Here is a 23,000-nt window from a genome sequence, read left to right as displayed (position 1 = left end):
ATGGGTAAATATGATGTTCTAGTTGTCTCTAATCCTGGATTAAATACCAAATTGAAATTTCTAGCTTTGTGGATAGTCTGTTTAGGCATTGTTTTATTTAAAGGTTGATGACTGTATGTTTTAAAATCACTTGAAATTCACATTTTCTTTATCATACTCCTCCCTCGTTCCTTCTCTCCCCCCAAGTCCCCAAAGCGGTGAAAATTTTGTTTTGAAGTTTTATGGACCCAGAAGAAATTCTTCTATTCAGAACTGTGGGACTAGTTTTGTTACCAATAATATGAAAGGCTCTGAGTTTAGCCCGGAAAATAAAAAAAGGGTTAAAATACCAGCGAGGAGACTTCGTGAGGTAGTTTCTCCAAATCAGGGAGATAGTTTGGCTTTGCTGAAAGATGAGTTGCCCTGTGTTCCTCCAGCGTTGTCTGCAAATAAACGCCTTCCTGTTAGAACCGAGGCTAGCTTGAATGGAACGTTACGTGGTACGTGACTAGAATAGCTTTCACTTTTGTAAATCTTTAGTCTTTATTTTCATTTTGTTTTTTTGCGTTTCAAAATTTAGAGGATTTTTAATGTTTAAATTCTCAAATATAAGATACGTCTAGTTTGTATAGATGTTTGAAAGCTGACCGCTTTCCCTGGGAAAATGGCTAGCACAGTCAGTCTAATCGAATCATATCCAATATATTGGTGGAATGAATGAAACACTCCTGTGATTTTTCTTTGTGTGGTTTTGCACATTGTTCTTGTTCACATCTATGGTGGACGCACTTAATTTGTATGATGTATTTATTGTTCATCAGTAGGGCTTTTTACCAAATGCTCTACCTTCTGTTTGGATAGTGTTATTCGGTTTGGCATAGTAGAAAAGCATAACTTCTGCCTTTTGATGGCTTCCATGTTCCAATTCACTTACCCTGTCCCTCCAGTGAAAATGAAGAAAACATATGCTTTGCCCATTTCATTGATGATCATAAGGATCAAATTAATGAATATATGTGCAAAAACAAAAAAATGCGTATATAATGCTGCTTTTGGGGGGGAGTGCAGCACAATAAAGGCCTGCTTTTATATCATGTACATATTTTATTCCTGGCAAATGATTCTACCCATAGTATGTCCAAATCCAACATTGTAATAATATATTTTAAAACATTTATCTCACTTGATTGTCAGTACTGATCCTTATTTTCCAAAATATCAGCTGTAAAACCTTCATCAGGATATATTTTAATTACTGTTTAAGTTTTTTGCATGAAAAGTGGCTTCCAATTTAGGTTTTGCATTAATATGGAGTTTATAGTTCTTGAGTCATGCCTGTATAGTTTCCAAAAATACAGTTCTGGTTTTAAAATCACTAATCACCTTTGTTTTGTTAGGTTCATCAGACTTGACTTCTGCTAGAAATTATCAGCAGCCTCCATTAGAAAATTCTACTGGGTCAGAAAGTGTAAGCAAAATAATTCTTTATTATGTTCATGTTAAACTTTTCAGTATTGTTGAGTAATGTGTTCTCAAATTATGTTTGATGAGCAACGGGCCTTGTTTTTGCTTAAATTTCACTTACCAAGAGAAATGTTTTACATACAATTGTGACTTGAATAATATTTGAGACATTAAACAAAAAGTCTTCCATAGAATCAAAAATACTCATTACTAAGATGTTGAACACTGAGAGAAATATTGGAACTGAAAAGAAGCTCTGCTGTTATCTAAGGAAATGGTGTTCTAGACCAGAGACTTAACATATTGTTAGGTAAAGGTAAAGAAACAGTAACATCATTTTTAAAAAGTGAGGTGTGATTATATGTCATTCAAACTATTGTAAGGTCTTTTATGTGTTTTTTTTTTGAGGGGTCTTTAAGAAATAATAACATGAAATTCTCATCTTGACCTTTATAATGCTGAAAATATTTGATGATAAATATATTTTGTTCATGCAATCTAATTAGATTTTGACCACTAATCATAATGTTGACTATAGATTGTCAATTTAACAAGTCTTTAAAGAAGAGAGTTTCATAATATAATATCTTGAAAATTAAAGCTGGTGAACTAAGAATGAAATTAAAACTGTTTACTTACCAACTTTGCAAACAATTCACAATAAAAATGTATAATTATGTGCCATACTTGGTCCCTATGTAAATGCTTAGCCTTGGGTTGGTGTTTTTTGTTTCTTTTTTGAGTATACCTTATTTAATGATTAATGGTATTTGAATTCCATTATCTAAATAATTTCCCAGATAGATATGCTATTATATAAATTACCTCTGGAAAGACTGTATCAGTATACATTCTTCAGCAAGATCATGAGTGGAATTAGTGGTATTATTTTCTCCTAGCTTTACCAGTATGGGACATTAGAATTAGATAAAAAACAAAAAACAAAAAAACTTTGCCATTTTGATAGGTAAAGAAAGCATCTCATTTTATTTTGTGTTTATTTTATTATTACTGAGGGGGAAGTTTTTTCCACGTATTATTGCCATCTTTATTCTTTTGTGAATTACAGATTTATATGCTGTACTTTTTCTTACTCATTTGTAGGAGGTCTTTGTATGAACGTCCCAAATGCATTCTATTGTATTGTTAGTCTCATTGACTGTTTTTAGGAAGTTAACACTTGTTTGTCAGAGGTTAGCCTGATCACCTTCCTTTTATGATTTTCTCTTTACCCTGTGTCTAAGGAAGGTGAAGTGCAATGTTGAATGAACCTAGTACTTAAAATGTCATGGTGTCTTAGCACTGAATAGAATCTTAGAAATGAAGTCTAGGGTTACACATGTGAGCAGAAAGCTGTTTGCCTGTAAAGAAGCCTTCTGAGACTACATTTTGAGTTTAGGGATAAAGAACACTGTGATTAATTTGTGATGTGCCATGTGTTGGCCATCCTTAAGCACTCCATTTGACTCAACATGAATCAGATTTTCACATTAAACTGTAGCAACTGAATTGTTACATGACTCGCTCTGCTAGAAGTGGCAAATTGAGATCTGAGTCTAAATTTCAGGACCACATTGCTTGCTTGTTCATTTACTCACTCATTCAACAAATCCTTGAGCACCTTCAAGGTACCTAAGCATTGTGGTGGTTCTGGGAATTGAGGATATAAAAGCACACAATCCTGCTCTCCTGTCACATAGCTAGTAAATGGTACTTGGTAAGTAATAAAGCATAAAGGTTTTTTAGCCTTCCATTTTTTCCTTTCATATCACAAAGGATTTTTCTAAAGATGTTGCAGTACAAGGATTGCCTTTGGAGAAACTGGAAGAGAGCAACAAACAAAAAGGTAAAAGGGTAGTTTTTGTTTTGTTTTGTTTTGTTTTGTTTTTACTGTGGTAAAATATACATAACAAAATTTACCACTTTAAGTGTATAGTTCTGTGGCGTTAGGTACATTCACATTATGCAGTTATCACCACCATCCATTTCCAGACCTTTTTCATCTTCCCCAGTCGAAACTCTGTACTCATTAAATACTAACTCTCCATTTCCCCCCAAGTCTAATTTTATGATTGACTTATTTCACTTAGCATGTCTTTGTGGTTCATGTGGTTTTATGTGTCAGGATTTTCTTTGTAAGGATAGGATTTTAGATTTTTACATTTTAAGACATTCACTGATTTTTTAAAGACATTAATTAAAAAGACTTATCATTTTTTCTTATTATTTTGATTATTTCATTTTAATTAGTTTTGCCTTCCAAATTAAGCTATTAATGGAATCTTTAAAATCCCCAGAAAAAGGTTTGTAATCATTAAGGTAATTTTATTATTACTAACCTGTTCCATAAGTTTTGTGTTAAGTATTTATAAAAAAAATTTATAAACTCTGAATTCATGTTCTGAGTAGTCTTTGGTAAGATAATAGATTAAAAAGATGCTTTGAGGAAATTTATTTAGTGACTTTTTTCTTTTTTTTTTTTTTTTTAAGATTTTATTTATTTATTTGAGAGAGCGAGAATGAGAGAGAGTACATGAGAGGGGGGAGGGTCAGAGGGAGAAGCAGGCTCCTCGCCGAGCAGGGAGCCCGATGCGGGACTCGATCCCAGGACTCCAGGATCATGACCTGAGCCAAAGGCAGTCGCTTAACCAACTGAGCCACCCAGGCGCCCTAGTGACTTTTTTCTATGTAGCTTTATTTTTATCTAAGCAGTTTTCTCTTTTGAGTTTGAGCGGAATGTCTCCAATTTATCCCCAGGTGTTTTTGTTACATTTTTTTCCCCTATTGTCTAGGGTTATGACTATTATTATTCAGTCATTTAATTTGTTCCTTGCACTTTTTTTTTTTTTTAAAGATTTTTATTTACTTATTTATTTGAGAGAGAGAATGAGTGAGAGAGAGAGAGCACATGAGAGGGGTTACGGTCAGAAGGAGAAGCAGACTCCCTGCTGAGCAGGGAGCCCGATGCGGGACTCGATCCCGGGACTCCAAGATCATGACCTGAGCTGAAGGCAGTTGCTTAACCAACTGAGCCACCCAGGCGCCCTGCACTTTTTTTTTTTAAGAGAGGGAGGAGGGGAAAGGGCAGAGGGCAAGGGAGAGCGAGAACCTCAAGCAGGCGCTATGCCCAGTGCAGAGCCTGTCAGGGGGCTCGATCTCACAACCCTGAGATCATGACCTGAGCCGAAATCAAGAGTTGGACGCTTAACTCATTGAGCCACCCAGGTGTCCCAGTTCCTTGCATTTTTTTAAATTGAGAAATCTTATTGCTGAATTCCTAAACATTCTCTTAGTTTAAAAAGCTGTTTTGGGATAGCTTACTAAAATTTAACAAATTTTTAGGAATCTGAAGTATGTTTTGTGTTTTAATTTTGCAGCAAATGACATCTTTATTTCTCGGTACACCATGGGACAGAAGGATGCTCTAAGAGCAGTTTTAAAGCAAAAGTAAGTTTCATTTTTAGAAAATAGGTGAGCCATTTCTTATGTTTTTATATGGTTCTCTAAAATTAGCTTCACTTACATGTTGGATGTAGGAAAAACATTCTTTTCGATGTGTGAAATATGTACAAAGCATTTTTCATAGTGCTGGATATGTATAAAATACTCAATAGCTGTCAACAATTATTATAGAAGAGGTACTGTTCTCAGGACCTCATTTAATACTCAAAAAATCCAATGAAGTAGATTCTATCACATCCCAATTTTACAGAATCCCCATTTTATAGATGAGGAAACTGAGGCACACAGAGATTGATTTAGCAAGTATTCACTGGGCTGGGATTCAGACCTAGGCAGTCTGCCTTTAGAATTCGCTCTCTTAATCGCTTCACTATGCTACTTGTAGCAATGGTCAAGTAGTTCCAAATACATAATACTTATTATTTACTTTTTAAGGACATTTAGATTTTTCCTGGTCAAGATTTAAGAAGGGACAAGGTTAGCATCTGGATGGAGTAAAAGGACACCATGGCTACATCTAAATGGTCCCTCCCAAGTTTATCTTAAATACCAATGAAATATAAAACCGACTCTAACAACAGCATCATGCTAAGCATGTATCTCCACTACTCTGGAGGCAGTTTTTATTATTTTTATCATTAGCAGAGATGGGATGAGATACATATTCTTAGGCTAAATGTATTCTACTCCTGACCTAGAACAATCTGGAAGACCCCTTAGAAAATAAGTAAAATTTTTACTTAAACTTGAACTCTCATTTTATTCAAAAAGGAAATTTTTATATTACTTCAAAATGGAAAATCATTTTTAAAATAATACAATTAAAATAATTACAACTATTAAAATTAAAAAAATATTATTTTTCCACCTACACCTATCTGTGGCAAACATATTACACTCTGGGAAACATTGGACTAACAAAAATAGTCTCTCTAAACCACAAGAGCGTGGTCTGAGCCAGCCAGAGTTTAAGAGCTGGTTGTTTGGCCTCATCATATTTTTACTTTTTACTTTTTTTCAGCCTACAATTCCCAATATGTGATATGATAGGAGAGGAATTTGGGTGGTATATTGTATTCTGGGGTTTATAAATATATAAGAGAAAGCAAAAGTAAGGGCATGAGGAGTGGTGCAGTCTCTCAAATTCTACAGTTGAACCAAAAATTGCAGATTACATCTGATTCATTTGGACCGAAAGCAAGTACCACTTCCATGCAGCTGACCTGCAGTAGGGACCTTACCAATTTGCCTTCAAGTCAGGACTCTCCGAATGGAAATCTCTGAGACCTCTCAGAACTCTCAGATCAGGGAGGGAGAAGTGGTTCATAAACAAATGGACAGTGAGAGGTAACTGTGAACACTACCCCTCTTAGACAGTAGATCTCTCCCCATTTCAGGATGAATGAACAGAATTAAAAACAAACAAACTAGGAAGGGTTTTGAGAAGGGGATTGCAATGCAGAGAATAATTGACTCAGAAACATAAAAATGACTCTCATGTTGGGTTAAAAGACAGTCTATGTCTCAAGAGATAGAATTTGCTGTAGTCAATGTCACTTGAATTTGTTGGTTTTCGAGAATGGTAGATGGAATTTGGCAAAGTGATTCTAAAATTTACCTGGAAGGACATAGAGTTGAAAATATATATATATATATATACATAATGTTAAGAATACATACATATAGAATACACATAGTTGAGAATAGCTAATTTGGGGGGAAAAACTGGAATGATGGCGAATTTGTCCTATTTGATATAATATGCTCTAAAGCTATACTAATAAAAAGTAATAGACCAGAGTCTGAGTAATGAAGAGTCTGGCCAGAGTGTCTAAAACAGGGTAGAATGTCCTTACATGTGGATGGAGAGGATGCAAGGGGCTAGGTTATAAACTACTTTAAAGGAGAGAAAGGGCAAATCATCTTAAAATGTTCAAGTATGAAATATGTTTCTTAAAAGGCCCATTCAGAGAACAATATCAAAAAATGAATTGGAAGAGGACTGGACTGTAGTCCAGGAAACCAACTGGCTGCAAATTTGGGGGTGATCACTTTGAACGGGATTCAGTTGGTCCTCAGTACATTGGAGGGTGGTGGAATGATGGTGGGAATCATGCTGGTTTGGAGAGGAGCAGACAGATTTGGAAGATAGAGATAGAATTGACAGGAATTGATGATTTGATCTGAGAGTGAAGAAGGAGATAAGGATGAATCTCAGATTTTTGGCTTGTATAAATACATGGTCTGTCATAGTAGTCACTGAGAAAGGAAAATCCTTGGGAAAGAATTCTTGGGGGAATATATTTCATTTTGGACATATGCAGGGGTTTGAGGTATCTGTAAGATATCCAGTTAAAAAATGTCCAGTAGGAAATTGAATATAAAAGTCAAATTCACAAAAAGTCTAACCTAGGAATCTAGATGTTAGAAGTAGTATATAAATGGTAGTCTGAACTCTGGGAACAGTTGAAGTGACTCAGGGAGAGTGAAAAGAAAGATGGCATAGAGTAGGACACTAAGAAAACCAAACCTTTAAGAGCTATGCAGAAATGCAAGCGAGCTAAATGCTACTTGGTTTATCCAGAGACAGGAGTGTGTGGTGTTAATAAAGCCAAGGGGAATGAAGTTCTAAGTTTGATAGGCTGCTCAGAGGTAAAGAAAGGTAAGGACTGAAAAGTATCCATTGAATTAAGCAAAAATTATTACTGGCCTTGGTGAGGGCAGTTTCTTCATAATATTGGTCTAAATGCCAGATTCAGAGGATTTAGGAATAAGAAACAATTAAAAAAAAAAATAGAAGAGATAATTTTTCTGAATGAGAGAGTTGTGTGTTTCCCAGTTCTTTACACTTAGAAGCTGTTTACATTTGTTACATTGAGCATTTAATTTGATAATTAGAAAAAAAATAAAATTTAAAAGCCTATTAAGAAGCTGACGTCTAGTCTTACAATGTTATTTCTCTTGTTGGTCAACTTAATGTATTCATGTAGAATGATCGATCTTAAAGGGTAACGCACATTCAGACTTCAGACAGGAATACTAAAAGATAGGAATATCTGAATTATATTTTCTTAACACACCACTTAATCAGATCTATGATGAGTGCCTCCTGTGCTTAGTTCTTTCTTAGTTGCTGTTTGGCATAAAAGAAATCCCCCTTCCCTACCCCCCAACCCAGGTTGCTTAGAGCTTAGTTGGGAAGAGAATATGGACATATATGCAGGAATGAGTGATTAGAACTGTGATAGGAGGCAACATTGCATTTAATATATTATGAAACTGTTCTGCACAGACATTTAAACCATGGAGTGGCTGCTTATTAAACCTCAGTTGGGTAGTATAGGTAGTAAAACCAAAAGGAGTTATTGAAGGGAGAGATCAATTGGAAGTGTTTAAGGATAGGTTTATTGAAAAAGGTAAGGCTCATGCTGGATCTTAAAGAAGGAGAAGGATATATAGTAAGTTGAGTGGAAGAAGGTTGAGAGAACAGTGAGAAAAAACCTGGAGTCAGATGTGGGAAGGGTGTCGTGTAGCCAGTGAGGAGCAATGTGACTCCCGAGAGGCTGCGTGAAGTAATAGGTGTATATAGGCAACTAGGGCAGACACAGAGGATGGTGTGTGTGGACGGTCAAACAAGAAATTAGCCTATTCAGTTGTCTCTAAGGAACAATTTTAGATTTTTGAATGGTGGAGAAATGTGTTTAGGAAGTTTCTGAATGAGTAAAATCTCCAAGAATGAAATAGTTGGCAAGAGATGGTGAAGTTTTTCTTGTTTTTTTGTTTGTTTGGTTGGTTTTGTTTTGTTTGTTTGTTTACCAGAGGCAGAAGCATGAAAGGAAGAGTACTATTCTGAGAGAGCTAGGTGTTGTGGGATGATCTGTAGGAATCATAAGTCAACTGTGCCTTAGTGGCTCTGTGACTTTGGTCAAGTAAATCCTGTTACCTCTGTGGACCTCAGTTTCTTCATCTGTCACATTAGGAAGTTAGGATAGGTGGCCTATTGGGTTTCCCTTGCCTCTGTAGTTCTGTGACACCATTCCTGCAATTGTGATGAAATAATTGACAAAACTTGGTGACTCAGTTAAGTGTGAGAAGGTAAGTGGAGAATGGAAAAATCAAGAAAACTTCAAAATTTTGAGACAGAGAAAAATGATGCTCCTAGTAGAATGAGGAAATAACAAAGAGAAGTAAGTTTAAGAGCTTCTCTGGGTTTGCTTAGAAATCAGAAGAGAAATCCAGCAGCTAGAGATAGAGGGCATTCCTTCTGCTTTTACTTAGACTTACTTAGGGACTCTGCAGTTTTGTCTGGTTCCTTTCATTGTTTTTGTTGTTGGTGGTGGTTTTTTTGTTTTGTTTTGTTTGTTTTGTTTTATTTTTTTAGGGCAAATATGTAACAAAATTGAGTTTTTTTCTTTTTTCTTAGTATTCATTTAATTAAATTCCTCATTGTAAATATGTATTTGCTCTCATTTTTAATCCAAGGTGCTTCAACCTGTGATTATGCCCTGTTTTAGCAAACTCTGTGATATTTATTAAACCTAAATGAGCTAGAATTTAAAAAAGCATTTTTTTTTTAGCAGTTTTAACAGTTTCTCTTAGGTTGTCTTCCTTTGGAAGTAAAACTTGGTACTTGTATTCTTAGAGCCTTTTCTGCATGTTTTGCATTTGTATTTCTTGATTATATGTCTTTGTAATTGTGCCCCTGTCTTTTTCATATGTGCAAGTCTTCTTTTCTGAAATATCACAGCCTTCCAGGAGTTATCTTCTTATTTATTTAGTCTATAGTGACCTTTCAAAGATTTCATTAACCAAATGACTGAGTAGATCCTGATACGGAAAACCAAGTGATTTAATCTTTTAAAAAATCAAGAAAACCCCCCGTCAGCAGATTATCACTGCAGGTGCTTCTTGAAATGGCTCAGTGTGGCTTTACTGAATATATTTGTATTCCTTTTTTATTTACAGAGCTCAAAACATGCCTGTTTTTAAGGAAGTAAAGGTACAGCTTTTAGAAGATGCAGGCCCAGAAAAGGACGCTGCTACTCAGGAGGCGAGAATTTCACCCAGTGGAGTTGATTCAGCTACAACTGTGGCCGCAGCGACTGCAGCTGCCATTGCTACGGCAGCCCCACTGATAAAAGTATAATTTTCTCCCCAGATAGTTGCAGCTTCTTTGTCAAATGTAAAAATACTTATTAGGAACTGAGTCTATAAATGGTCGTATCCAACTGTAGACTAGGGTCATCCTAGTCGCTCTCAATTTGAAAGAGTTTCCCTGTTCATGCTCATATATTACCTCTCAGGAATTGAGACGTAGCCCCTCCTTGCTGGGAAAATGCTGGAGAACCTGGGACTGCCTGGTTTCAGCCCTGAAAATATCGCATCCCGGGAACCCTGAGTCCTGGGCAACCTGAGACAACAGGTCATCTTTATTTTAGAACTAGAAAGGAACTCAGAGATCGTCTATGCCACCCTCCTCAGTTTGCAAATGGAAAACTGAGAAACAGAGTCAGAGTGGACACAGGTCCCAGAGCTAATAGGTGGCCAAGCTAATACTGGAACTCCAGGTTGCGGACCTAATTCAGTCTGAGATTAGTGGAGTATCAAAAGCTAATTTGTTTTGTTATTTACTTATTTTTTTTTTAATTTTTTTTATTGTTTTGTTAATCACCATACATTACATCCTTAGTTTTTGATGTAGTGTTCCATGATTCATTGTTTGCGTATAACACCCAGTGCTCCATGCAGTACGTGCCCTCTTTAATACCCATCACCAGGCTAACCCATCCCCCCACCCTCCTCCCCTCTAGAACTCTCAGTTTGTTTCTCAGAGTCCATAGTCTCTCATGGTTCGTCTCCCCCACCGATTTTCCCTCCTTCATTTTTCCCTTCCTACTATCTTCTTTTTTTTTTTTTTTTAACATACAATGTATTATTTGTTTCAGAGGTACAGGTCTGTGATTCAACAGTCTTACACAATTTACAGTGCTCACCATAGCACATACCCTCCCCAATGTCTATCACCCAGCCACCCCATCCCTCCCACCCCCCACCACTCCAGCAACCTTCAGTTTGTTTCCTGTTATTTACTTCTTTTTAATTGCCATTTAAGCATTTTATTTCTGGCATTAGAACAATTCTTTGTTGCAAATGTGTTATTAATGAGAGAAAAAAATCTACTTAAGGCTAACTATCTTCTGCTTTTATTTCTGTGATTCTAAAAAGTATAAAATCATCAGATTTAGAGAGTAAAAAATTTAACTTGATCATTTTTATTATCAGTCACTTTAAACAACCTTTGTAGTAATTGAACATATTTTTCATGTCTTCTGGTATTTTATTGTTTTAGGTGCAGAGTGATTTGGAAGCAAAAGTCAATTCTGTTACAGAATTACTCAATAAGTTACAGGAGGCTGATAAACAGTTACAACGTGTTACAGAGCAGCAAACAAGCATTCAGAATAAACATGAGAAACTACATTGTCATGATCATGAAAAGCAAATGAATGTGTTTATGGAGCAGCACATTAGGCATCTTGAAAAATTACAACAGCAACAAATAGATATTCAGGTATCTATAATAAAGCCAGCACATCCCATGGTCTTTTATCACTTGGATCCCTAAGCTAATACTCATTGATAATTGCAATTGCTCATTACATGTAACAGTTTTCATTCTTAAATAATGATTTTTGAGTTCATTATTCTTCCTCTCCATGTGGAGACCTCTCTCTGCACATTCTAGTTCAAATATCACTAGTTCTATAAGACATTCCCATGGAGTTGGCTTTTCCTTCTTTTGTGGTATTTCTGTTCATACCATTTTGAAAGGGCTAATATTGCATTGCAGCGACTTGCTACATCAGTGGTTGTTAGCCTGAGAATGTGCATCACAATCACATGAAGAGCCTTATAAAAATACACATGCTTGTACCTCTCAGAGATTCAGACAGCAGGTCTGAGATGGGACCTGGGAATAAAAAGCTCTAGTGATTCTGATGAGATAAGAACCATTTGGTATACATAGTGCTCCTATGTTTAATTAATGAAAAGCATTAACATCTTTAATTGCCTTTTGAATATGATGCACTGGGCTATTATAAAAAGAAGAGTTCTCTTCAGAAGGAACTGGTAGTATAGTTTATTTATTTTGGAATTTCCAAGTCCTGGGATAGTAGTCCGCACTCAGATACTCAGTATACTTTTTTTTTTTTTTGAATGAGTGAATGACCAGCATTATAAATGCATTGGTTTTAATTTACTTTTATTTTTTTCCTAATTAATGTGCAGCTTTAAAACTTTAAAAAATTAAAATATAACATTCAGAAGAATAAACAAAAATAAGTTTATTATAGCTCAGTATGTTATCACAGAGTGAACACTTAATATACTATAATTCTCAAAGCTTCTTAATAGAACTTGGCTTGAGCTTTCCATGTGGTTGAAGATAGTATTTTTATTGGAATGATATGGCCATACAAAGTAAGGTTTTAGTAAGTACTCCATGCACAACTGAAATTGAGTGTGCAGCATGGTATCTCGTGAGAAGCTAGGAGTGGGTCTGTCTAAGTGCTGGTCCCAGTCTACAAATAACTGCCCTTTTCTGAGCCTTGATTTCTTTACCTAGAAAACATTTTATTTTTTTCTTCAGGGTAAGAGGAGATGACACATTTGAAAAGCACATTGATTTCTTAAGGAGAGGGTCCTACTTGTCCTAGATCTATGCCTGCCTGCCATTTATCCATTTTTTTCATAAATAAACCCATCATTCATTGACTTTCTGAGTTTGGAAGAAAGGAATCTTTTCTAATGCAGACATCTTATTTATAATGCTTATAATTACAGGGAAAGTTGAAGCTTTAGTGACATATTAGGTATTAGTAGTTCAATAAATGCTTAATGAAATGAAATTTGTTGAGTCTGGCCCATCTGTTTTATGTAGAGAGATCTCTACACATTTTTTTTTAAATGTTTTATTTATTTATTCATGAGAGTCAGAGAAAGAGAGAGAGCGAGAGAGAGGCAGAGGCAGAGGGAGAAGCAGGCTCCCCGCCTAGCAGGGAGCCCGATACAGGACTTGATCCCAGGACCCTAGGATCATGACCTGAGCTGAAGGCAGACGCTCAACCATCTGAGCCACCCAGGCGCCCCCTCTACACATTTTTTTTTTTTTAAGATTTTATTTATTTTATTTGAGAGAGAGAGAATGAGAGAGAGCGAGTACATGAGAGGGGGGAGGGTCAGAGGGAGAAGCAGACTCCCTGCCGAGCAGGGAGCCCGATGCGGGACTCAATCCAGGGACTCCAGGATCATGACCTGAGCCGAAGGCAGTCGCTTAACCAACTGAGCCACCCAGGCGCCCCCTCTACACATTTTTGAGACTTATGTAAAACTGTAAATATTTTTAGGTTTTCCTTTACCTCATATAAGACTCTTTTGAAATCAGTTTTATTAGGTAAGATAAATTTACATTCCAGATATTTTATTAATAGTGCTGAAAATTGTTGTCATTTTAGCTCTCATTTAGCACTCACAAATCTGAGTGCCTCTTAGCAATGTTTTTTAACCCTTTCCTTCAAACGAAATCACCCAGGATATAAAAGAGGAGTTCTGGTTTGAAATTATCTGGTTGAAGTAGAGATCTAGGACTAGGGCCCCTTCCTTTTGGCCATCTCCTAGCATGCCTCACTGGTCCCCAACCATCTCTGAAGTAGAAAGGAAGAAACCGAGGTTTAGAATGGCTAAATCAAATGATCAAGGTCGCACCACAGAGCCAGGCTTAACCCAGTGGCAGACTGCTACAATGGATAGTTACATGTAATGTATGTATTTTATTGTTTATTAAATCTAACATGTTGTTTTCAAGTCCTCTAATAAACTTCATGAGATAAGAACTCTTTCAAATGATATTTGAAATTAATAAAATAATTGTATGTCTTCCAGACTCATTTCATTAGTGCTGCGCTCAAGACCAGTAGTTTTCAGCCTGTTGCTACGCCCCCTTCTAGAGTGATGGAAAAGTATTCTGGAAAACCAGACTTTTCTAATCTTGGTAGCAGTGATCTATCTTCACAGAACACATTTGCTTCCAAACAAGGTAAAAATGTGTAGTGCTCCGTGAATGAAAAATGTTAGCTATGAATTTTCTTTACAATATGTCAGCCAAAAACTTGTTTACTAGGTAGAAGAAGACTAAGTCTTTGTTTTAAAAAATTAGTTCTTTTAGGTTAAGTAATTTTTAGGTCATTTCAAAACTAGTCCAGTCTAGTTAGGGATCATGTCCTACTTTATGGTTTTAATAAATAACCTTCATAAATTGTCAGACGCACTTACAAGTTTAGAAAAACTTTACTCAACTAGTATCAGTGTTTGTAATCAGTTTTCCACATCTCTGACAAACTGTGTATTTTCCATTTTTCTTGATTCTGTGAGGAGCGAAACGACCTGAGTACAGTAATAAACTTTCTAATTATTTTTAGTTAGTAATGTAAGTTTGCCAATTTAATAGAATTTTAAAAATCTTTATTTATAGTAACAAAGGAATGCATAGTGTATTTGAATTAAACTTCTGGAATTTAAAATAAATGAATAAATGGGGTTCCTGGTGACTCAGTCAGTTGAGCGTCCGACTCTTGATCTCAGCTCAGGTCTTGATCTCAGGGTTGTGAGTTCAAGTGCCACATTGGACTCCATGCTGTGTGTGTAGCCTACTTTTAAAAAAAAAAGGTAAAAAAAAAAACCCCCACAAATGAATAAATGTGTTTCCAAATTATTGAATGAATCAATGAAAATCAAGGGCTATCCCTTTAATGATATACAGATCCATGTAGTACAATATCCCCAACATTTGATTTGTTAGACCATTGTTGTATTACAGACATATTGAAGAGTCCTTATACTTGTAAATTGCTTTATGTTTTTCCACAAATGAGTGGTCCTTACAAAACTGTTGTGAAAGTGGCATGAGTCAATTTTTAAGTTGAAATCGAGGAAGATGAAGCACAGGAAGGTTATGACTTGCCTGCTCCAGGTTACCTGACTTGAGGGTGGGTTTGTCAGAGCTACAGCCCCAACTCAGGGTTCAGTATGACCTAGCCATATGCTTTCAATAGAAGTGGACACTTATTTCATACTTAGTTCTGAAGATTTATTTGCTCATAATTTTTTTTTTTAGACTTGAGTTTTAAGGGAAAAAAATGTATGTTTTATTGGTTATATATTGAATTGGTTTCTTTGTATGTCTTAGTGACAGTAAAAGAAATAAAAGGAAAAAATAAGTAAATTTAAACTTCAACAGGTTAAACTGTTTATTTTTCAATACTTTTTCTTGGGCATACATTATTTTTATATACTGTAATTTAGCATAAATATAATTTTGTACTGCTTTTTTACTAGCATATCAAAAGTATTCCCCATGTTTTACATAATTATCTTCATAATATTAATTTTTTAAAGATTTTATTTATTTGAGAGAGAGAGAGTGAGCGAGAAAGCACAAGTGGGGTGGGGGGGAGTCAGAGGGAGAAGCAGACTCCCCTCGAGCAGATGTGGGGCTCGATCCCAGGACCCTGGGATCATGACCTGAGCTGAAGTTGGACACTTAACTTACTGAGCCACCCAGGCGCCCCCATAATATTAACTTTTAATGATGAAAGGATAGTCACAATTTACCTTTTCCTGTTGCTGGGCATTTAGGCGATTTTAGGGTTTTTTCTTTATAAACAATACTCTGATAAAATCATATATTTAATGTTTTCTTCCTTCTAGGTTATTTCCTTAGGATAAATTCCCAAGAGTGAGATTACTAGATCAAAATATATAAAAATTTTAAGACTTCCTATACTTAGTGCCAGATGGTTTTATTAGTTCTCATTACCATGAGTAGTGTCTGGCTATGCCATTTTCACCACAGCTTAAATAGCACTGAGTATTGTCATATTGGTTTTTTTTCTTGTTTATTAGCTGTAAGTGTAAAATTTTTATAGCCTAGATTTTGATTTCTAGTGAGTTATTTCTATGTACTTCTTAATTTGCATAGCCTATATAATTTTAGGTTTTTTTTAAAATATGGGGAAGAGAAACACTCTACAAATTAAAGTTGTTTTTTTTTTTTAAATAAGTTGAATTTATTTTCTTTATTTTCTATTAAAGCACCTTCTGGAGAGGTTGAAGATATGGGTTTTGATAAACAGAAATCTCCTTTGGAGACACCAGCACCTCGCAGGTTTGCTCCTATACCTGTTTCAAAGGATGATAAAATATCAAAGAGGGAAAATCCTAAAGAAGAAAAAGAAAATATGGAGATGTCAGGTCATACAGGTAATAAAGCAATCATAATTAGCATCTACTACTTTTATTAGACCTACCTCAAATTAGGAACAGATTTCCATACTCCTGATTCCTTATTCTCTTATGTGCCTAGTAGTAACTAATGTAGGATGTCTATCTTTAGTATTTTTCTTTAAATGATACTTAACTGGTGGGGCGCCTGGGTGGCTTGTACGGTTGGGTGTCTGCCTTTGGCTTGGGTCACGATCCCGGGGTCCTGGGATCGAGCCCCACGTCGGGCTCCCTGCTCAGCGGGGAGCCTGCTGCTCCCTCTCCCTCTGCTTGTGCTCTCTGTCTCTCTGTCAAAAAAAAAGATACTTAACTGGGCAAATCCTTCTTTAGATTCTTTGCAGGAGGTAGAGGTATACAGTTACAATTATTCTGATTATTTTGTATAGATTATTACTTAAACCTTTAATGAACAAGTTTTGTTATTAATAAAAAATAATGCTTTTCTAAAGGTAAGGCTGATCATTTTAGAGCGTGTTTCCTTATATTGTTTTTAGGTGTGAATTTCAATAGTAAAACTCAGAGAAATTTAACATTTATTACTGTGTTCAGTTGGAAAAAGTATTATAGTATTAACTATTTAATAGGGAACAAGAACTTTTATAAGTGACCTGAACTAATAATTTGTTACAGACCCTTAAAGCCCTTGTAGTAAAAGTAAGTGAAAGTGTTAAATATAAGCTTTTATTCTTGGAATCACTTAAATACATTTGAGTCTTGTCTTGGATACATTTAAAGAGTTTTAAGGATATTAAACTGTTTAATAACAAACCAACCTCACCTAAAGATAAAAGTTATTATGTAACCTCGTTAAAGATGAGGTTAAAGGGAAGATTTAACTAACAGTTGCTGTAAAGAAACACTCAAACCTCCCTTTAACTATTGATAAAAATCATGCAATTTACTGGGCTTTGTGATGATGACATTTCTCATCAAATTCCTTTTTTATGTGATGGAAATAAATTCAGGCCTAAAATTTTACCAGTGTAGTTTTCATGAATTGTAAGTATTTGATTTTATTTGAAGAGCATATTTAAAACCTACATTCTAGATTGAATTGAGTAGATAGATAATCATCCTAAGAAGCTAATCAAGTACAAATATATGTGAGCTATTATATAAAAAAGAAATGAATTAGTACTTGAAAAATGGTACTATATTTCTTTTATTGCAGGAAATGTAAGACTGTTGGAACAGATTTTGAATAACCATGATTCTTTGACAAGAAAAAGTGAATCTTCAGATAAAACCGTACTAACTAGGTCAAAAATAGGATGGAATCCTGAGAAGAGAGACAGGTAAAAAACAAGAGATTGGAATAAAAGCTATATTGAAAAGAGCTTTGTTTAGGGGCGCCTGGGTGGCTCAGTCAGTTAAGTGTCTGCCTTCTGCTCAGGTCATGATCCCAGGGTCCTGGGATGGAGCTCCACATCCGCTGGGAGACTTTTTCTCCCTCCCTCCCTCCCCCCCCATGCCCTTCCTCCCCATTCGTGCTCTCTCTCACTATCTCTCTCAAATAAATCTTAAAAAAAAAAAAAAGAACTTTGTTTATATTTCTAAAATTTCTTTAGGAATTTTGATAAATCTATAGCATTGCTTTTAAAAGTTACCTTAGAGGGCAATCTGGGTGGCTTGGTGGGTTAAGCGTCTTCAGCTCAGGTCATGATCTCAGAGTCCTGGGATCAAGCCCTGCATCCAGCTCCCTGCTCAGAGGGAATATGCTTCTTCCTCTCCCTGTGCCCCTCACCACCACTTGTGTGCTCTCTCTCTAAGAAATAAATCAAATCTTAAAAAAAAAAAGTTATCCTAGATTTACTATTTTCTGCTGCTAATATATCTATCCCTTTCTTATAGTTATAAAATGAATGTATCTTAATTTCTCAAAATGCAGATTAATTCTAATGAATGCAGATTATTTATTTTTATTTTTATTTATTTTTTTAGAGAGAGAGATAGAAGGCGTGCTTGAGGTGGGGGAAGGGATGGGCAGAGGGAGAGAGAGAATCTTTTTTTTTTTTTTTTTTAAAGATTTTATTTATTTATTTGAGAGAGAGAGAATGAGAGACAGAGACCATGAGAGGGAGGAGGGTCAGAGGGAGAAGCAGACTCCCTGCCGAGCAGGGAGCCCGATGCGGGATTCGATCCAGGGACTCCAGGATCATGGCCTGAGCCGAAGGCAGTCGCTTAACCAACTGAGCCACCTAGGCGCCCCGAGAGAGAGAATCTTAAGCAGGCTCCACCCCCAGCACAGATCCCACAGAGGGGCTCCATCTCATGACCCTGAGATCCTGACCTGAGCCAAAATTAAGACTTGGATGCTTAACTGACTAAGCCACCCAGGAGCCCCCAGATTATTTCTGATGAAATGATACTTGAGATTTGCTTCAAAAATAATCCAATGCAGGATAGAGGAAACTGGTTTGAGAGTATGGATAAAATCAGGATAGCCATGAGTTAATGATTAATGTAAATAGGGGTATTGGAGCTCATCATACTGTTCTTTCTACTTTTGTGTATGCCTGAAATTTTACATTTATAGTTTTTAAAAAATCAAGTCCATCTAGGTCATGATAATTTTATTTGTCTTGAATGTCGTGGAAACTGTGATAATAAAAACTAAAAAGAAGCCACATTTTTAGTATTTTCATGTGAAGACTGCAGTTTTAGGCCGTTTGCTTTTAACGTAATTACTGATAAAAGATTTATGTCTGCCTTGTTGCTATGTGTTTTCTATATGTCTTGGTATTTTTTAATTCCACTATTTCTCTATATTGTCTTCTTTTATATTAAGTAGACATTAATTTTCTTGTTTCTTTTTCTATACTTTCTGATTTGTTTTCAGAGTGATTGCCCTAGGGATTATAATTAACATCTTAATTTCAAGCAATCTAGTTTGGATTAATATCAATTTGATTTCAATAGGATTCACAAACTTTGTTCCAATATAGCTTCTTCCCTTCCCCTTCCTTCCCGCTGTTATTGTAATACATATTACATTGGTGTACATTATAAGCCCATCTATATGGTTTGGTAATTAATGCTATATGCAGTTGTCTTTTAAATCAGATAGGAGAAGAAAAGAGTTATGATCAAAAATATATTTTATACTGTTTTTATATTTACCTATATAGCTAAACCTTACCAGTACTCTTTATTTTTTCATATGTATTCAAGTTAATTTCTAGTATCCTTTTATTTGACCTTGAGGGACCCCCCCTTTTTTTTCCATATTTTTTTTTTTATTTTAAAGATTTTATTTATTTATTTGACAGAGACAGAGATAGCGAGAGCAGGAACACAAGCAGCGGGAGTGGGAGAGGGAGAGCAGGCTTCCCGCCGAGAAGGGAACCCAATGTGGGACTCTATCCCAGGACCCTGGGATCATGACCTGAGCCGACGGCAGACGCTTAACGACTGAGCCACCCAGGCGCCCCTCCATATTTTTATTTAAATTCTAGTTGTTAACATACAGTGTAATACTGGTTTCAGGAATAGAATTCAGTGATTCATTCCTTACATGTAACACCCAGTGCTCATCATAACAAGTGCCCTCCTTAATCCTCCACCCATTTAGCCCATCCCCCATGCACCTCCCTCCATCAACCCCTGAGGGATTCCCTTAGGTATTTCCTTCAGGGTAGGTCTGCTAGTGATGAATTCTGTTTTGTTTACCTAGAACTGTCTTATTTCATCCTTTACTTTTTTTTTTTTTTAAGTATAGTTGAAACACAATGTAACATGAGTTTTAGGTGTACAACAGTGATTCAGCAGCTCTGTATGTAATGCTCTCCTAACCACAAGTGTAACTATAGTCAGTCACCATACAGTGCTGCTACAGGACTACTGACTCCATTCCCTGAGCTGTACCTTTCAGCCCCATGGTTTATTCATTCCATAAGTGGAAACCTGTACCTTTCTCTCCCATTCACCTCTTTTTGCCCATCCCCCTGTCTCCCTCCCCTCTGGCAACCACCAGTTTGTTCCCTGTATTGATGGGTCTGTTTCTGCTTTATTTGTTCATTTGTTGTGTTTTTTAGATTTCATATATAAGTGAAATCATATGGTATTTGTCTTTCTCCGTCTGACTTATTTCACTTAGCATAGTACCCTCTAGGTCCATCCATGTTGTTGCACATGGCAAGATTTCATTCTTTTTTATGGCTGAGCAATATTCTGTTGTGTGTGTGTGTGTGTATATATATATAACACCTTCTTTATCCATTCATCTATTGATGGACTCTTAGGTTGCTTCCACATCTCGGCTATTGTAAATAATGCTGCAATAAACATGGGGTGAATATATCTTTTTGAATTAGAATTTTTTCCCCTTTGGGTAAATGTCCAGTAGTGGAATTATTGGATTGTATGGTATTTCTACTTTTAATTTTTTGAAGAACCTTCATACTGTTTTCCACAGTGACTGCACCAATTTACATTCCCACCAACAGTGTACAAGTGTACTTTTTCTCCACATCCTTACCAACATTTGTTATTTCTTCTTTTTGATACAAGCCATTTTGACTGGTGTAAGGTGATAATCTCAATGTGGTTTTGGTTTGCATTTCCCTGATGTGATCATCTTTTCATGTGTCTGTTGGCCATCTGCATGTCTAAAATGTCTGTTCAGGTCCTCTGCACAATTTTTTTAGTGTTGAGTTGTATAAATTCTTTTTTTTTTTTTTTTTTGACAGTTGTATAAATTCTTATAGCTTGGATATTAATCACTTATATATCATTTGCAAATATCTTCTCCCATTCAGTAGGTTACCTTTTCATCTTGTTGATGGTTTCCTTCACTGTGCAAAAGCTTTTTATTTTAGTATAGTCTCAGTAGTTTATTTTTGCTGTTGTTTCCCTCGCTTCAGGAGACATATCTAGAAAAATGTTGCTAAGGCCAATATCAGACAGATTACTGCCTCTGTTTTCTTTTAGGGGCTTTATGGTTTTAGGTCTCATATTTAGGTCTTTAATCCATTTTGAGTTTATTTTTGTGTATGGTGTAAGAAGTGGTGCAGTTTCTTTTTTTTTACATGTAGCTGTCCAGTTTTCCTAGCACTATTTATTGAAGACTGTCTTTTCCCCATTGTATATCCTTTCAGGTTTTTTAAAAATTTTATTTATTTAGTTGAGACAGAGAGAGAGAGGGAAAGCATGAGCAGGGGGAGGGGCGGAGGGAGAAGCAGGCTCCCCGCTGAGCAGTGAGCCAGATGTAGGGCTTGATCCCAGGACCCTGAGATCACGACCTGAGCTGAAGGGAGATCCTTACCTGACTGAGCCACCCAAGCACCCCTCTTACCTCTTTTATCATAGATTACTTGACTATATAAGTGTAGGCTTATTTCTAGACTCTCTATTCTATTGATCTATGTGTCTATTTCTAGTTTTAAAGGGTAATTTTGCTGGGTATAGAATTTTTGAGGGGCATCGGATGACTCAGTTGGTTGAGCATCCAACTCTTGGTTTCTGCTCAGGTCATAATCTCAGGGTTGTGAGATTGAGCCTTGTGTCAGGCTCTGCATTCAGTATGGAGTCTGCTGGAGATTCTCTTCCTCTTCCCCTGCTTCTCTCTCTCTCTCAAATAAGTAATCTTTAAAAAAATTTTTTTGCTTGTCGTTTTTTTTTTAAGATTTTATTTATTTATTAGAGAGAGAGAGTGAGCGAGAGAGAAAATACAAGCAGGGGGAGGGGCAAAGGGAGAGAGAGAAACAGACTCCCTGCTAAGCAGGGAGTCTGATGCAGGGCTCCATCCCAGGACCCCAGGATCAGGACCTGAGCTGAAGGCAGACGCTGAAGTCAGTGAACCACCCAGGCACGCCTGCTTGTCATCCTTTTTTCTTTCAGCACTTTGAATATGTCAGCACTGCCTTCTAGATTCAGTGGTTTTTTTAATAAGAAATCAGCTGTTAATCTTATTGAAGAATTCCTGTATATGATGAGTTATTTTTCTCTTTCTGCTGACAAAATTCTACCTTTATCTTAGGCATTTGACAGTTTGACTATGATGTATCTAGGTGTGGCTCTCTCTGAGTTTATCCTCCGGAAGTTTTTTGAGCTTCTTGGATGAGTGGATTAATATTTATTAAACTTTGGACTTTTTTGGCCACTATTTCTTTATATAGTTAAATAGAACAATAACCTTTCTCTTCTCCTAGGACTATGTTGTTTATTGGTATTCTTAATGGTATCTCACAGATCTGTGAGGCTCTTAACTTTTCTTCATTCTTTTTTTTTTTTCTCTTTCTCAGATGGGATAATCTCAATAATTTATCTTTAAGCTCATGGATTCTTTTTTCTGCCAACTCAAGTATGCTGTTTAGCCCCTCTATTGAAGTTTACATTTCAGTTATTGTATTTTTCAACTCCAGAAATTCTGTTTAAATTTTCTTTATTTTAAATAGTTTCTATCTCTTTATTGATATTCTTTACTTGGTGAGACCTCATTCTTATGCTTTCTTTTAATTCTTTGAACATAGTTTCCTTTAGTAATAGCTAATTTATAGTCCTTGCCTAATAAGTCCAATGTTTGGAATTCCTCAAGCACAGTTTGTATTGACTATGCTTTTTCCTGTGTATTAGCTATACTTTTTTGTTTCTTTGTGTGTCTCATAACTTTTTATTGAAAATTGGACATTTCAAATAATACAGTGTGGCAACTCTGGAAATCAGATTCTTCCATCCCCTAGGGTGTGTTGTTGCTGTTTGTGTAGTGACTCTCCTGGGGGAGTTCTGTAAGGTGTGTGTTCTTTGTCATGTGTGGT

At 36.0% G+C, this 23,000-nt stretch overlaps 1 protein-coding gene across 1 annotated transcript in view; it reads left to right on the top strand.

The window, feature by feature from the left end:
* The window catches only part of KIAA0586 (KIAA0586 ortholog), a 107,755-nt gene that overhangs the window by 450 nt on the left and 84,305 nt on the right, over positions 1–23,000 (top strand). Inside the window, exons 2-10 of the mRNA XM_021701334.2 lie at positions 254–479; positions 1,377–1,447; positions 3,220–3,289; positions 4,821–4,890; positions 9,871–10,045; positions 11,255–11,476; positions 13,849–14,002; positions 16,057–16,224; positions 17,417–17,540. Of these exons, the coding sequence (XP_021557009.2) occupies positions 254–479; positions 1,377–1,447; positions 3,220–3,289; positions 4,821–4,890; positions 9,871–10,045; positions 11,255–11,476; positions 13,849–14,002; positions 16,057–16,224; positions 17,417–17,540 (1,280 nt within the window). The remainder of the gene's footprint in view (positions 1–253; positions 480–1,376; positions 1,448–3,219; positions 3,290–4,820; positions 4,891–9,870; positions 10,046–11,254; positions 11,477–13,848; positions 14,003–16,056; positions 16,225–17,416; positions 17,541–23,000) is intronic.

The sequence above is a fragment of the Neomonachus schauinslandi genome, chromosome 9 (assembly GCF_002201575.2).
Source record: "Neomonachus schauinslandi chromosome 9, ASM220157v2, whole genome shotgun sequence".
In the NCBI taxonomy this organism is placed as follows: Eukaryota; Metazoa; Chordata; class Mammalia; order Carnivora; family Phocidae; genus Neomonachus; species Neomonachus schauinslandi.
The sequence above is the reverse complement of the archived record's forward strand: the minus strand, read 5'-3'. Positions and strand labels throughout refer to the sequence as shown.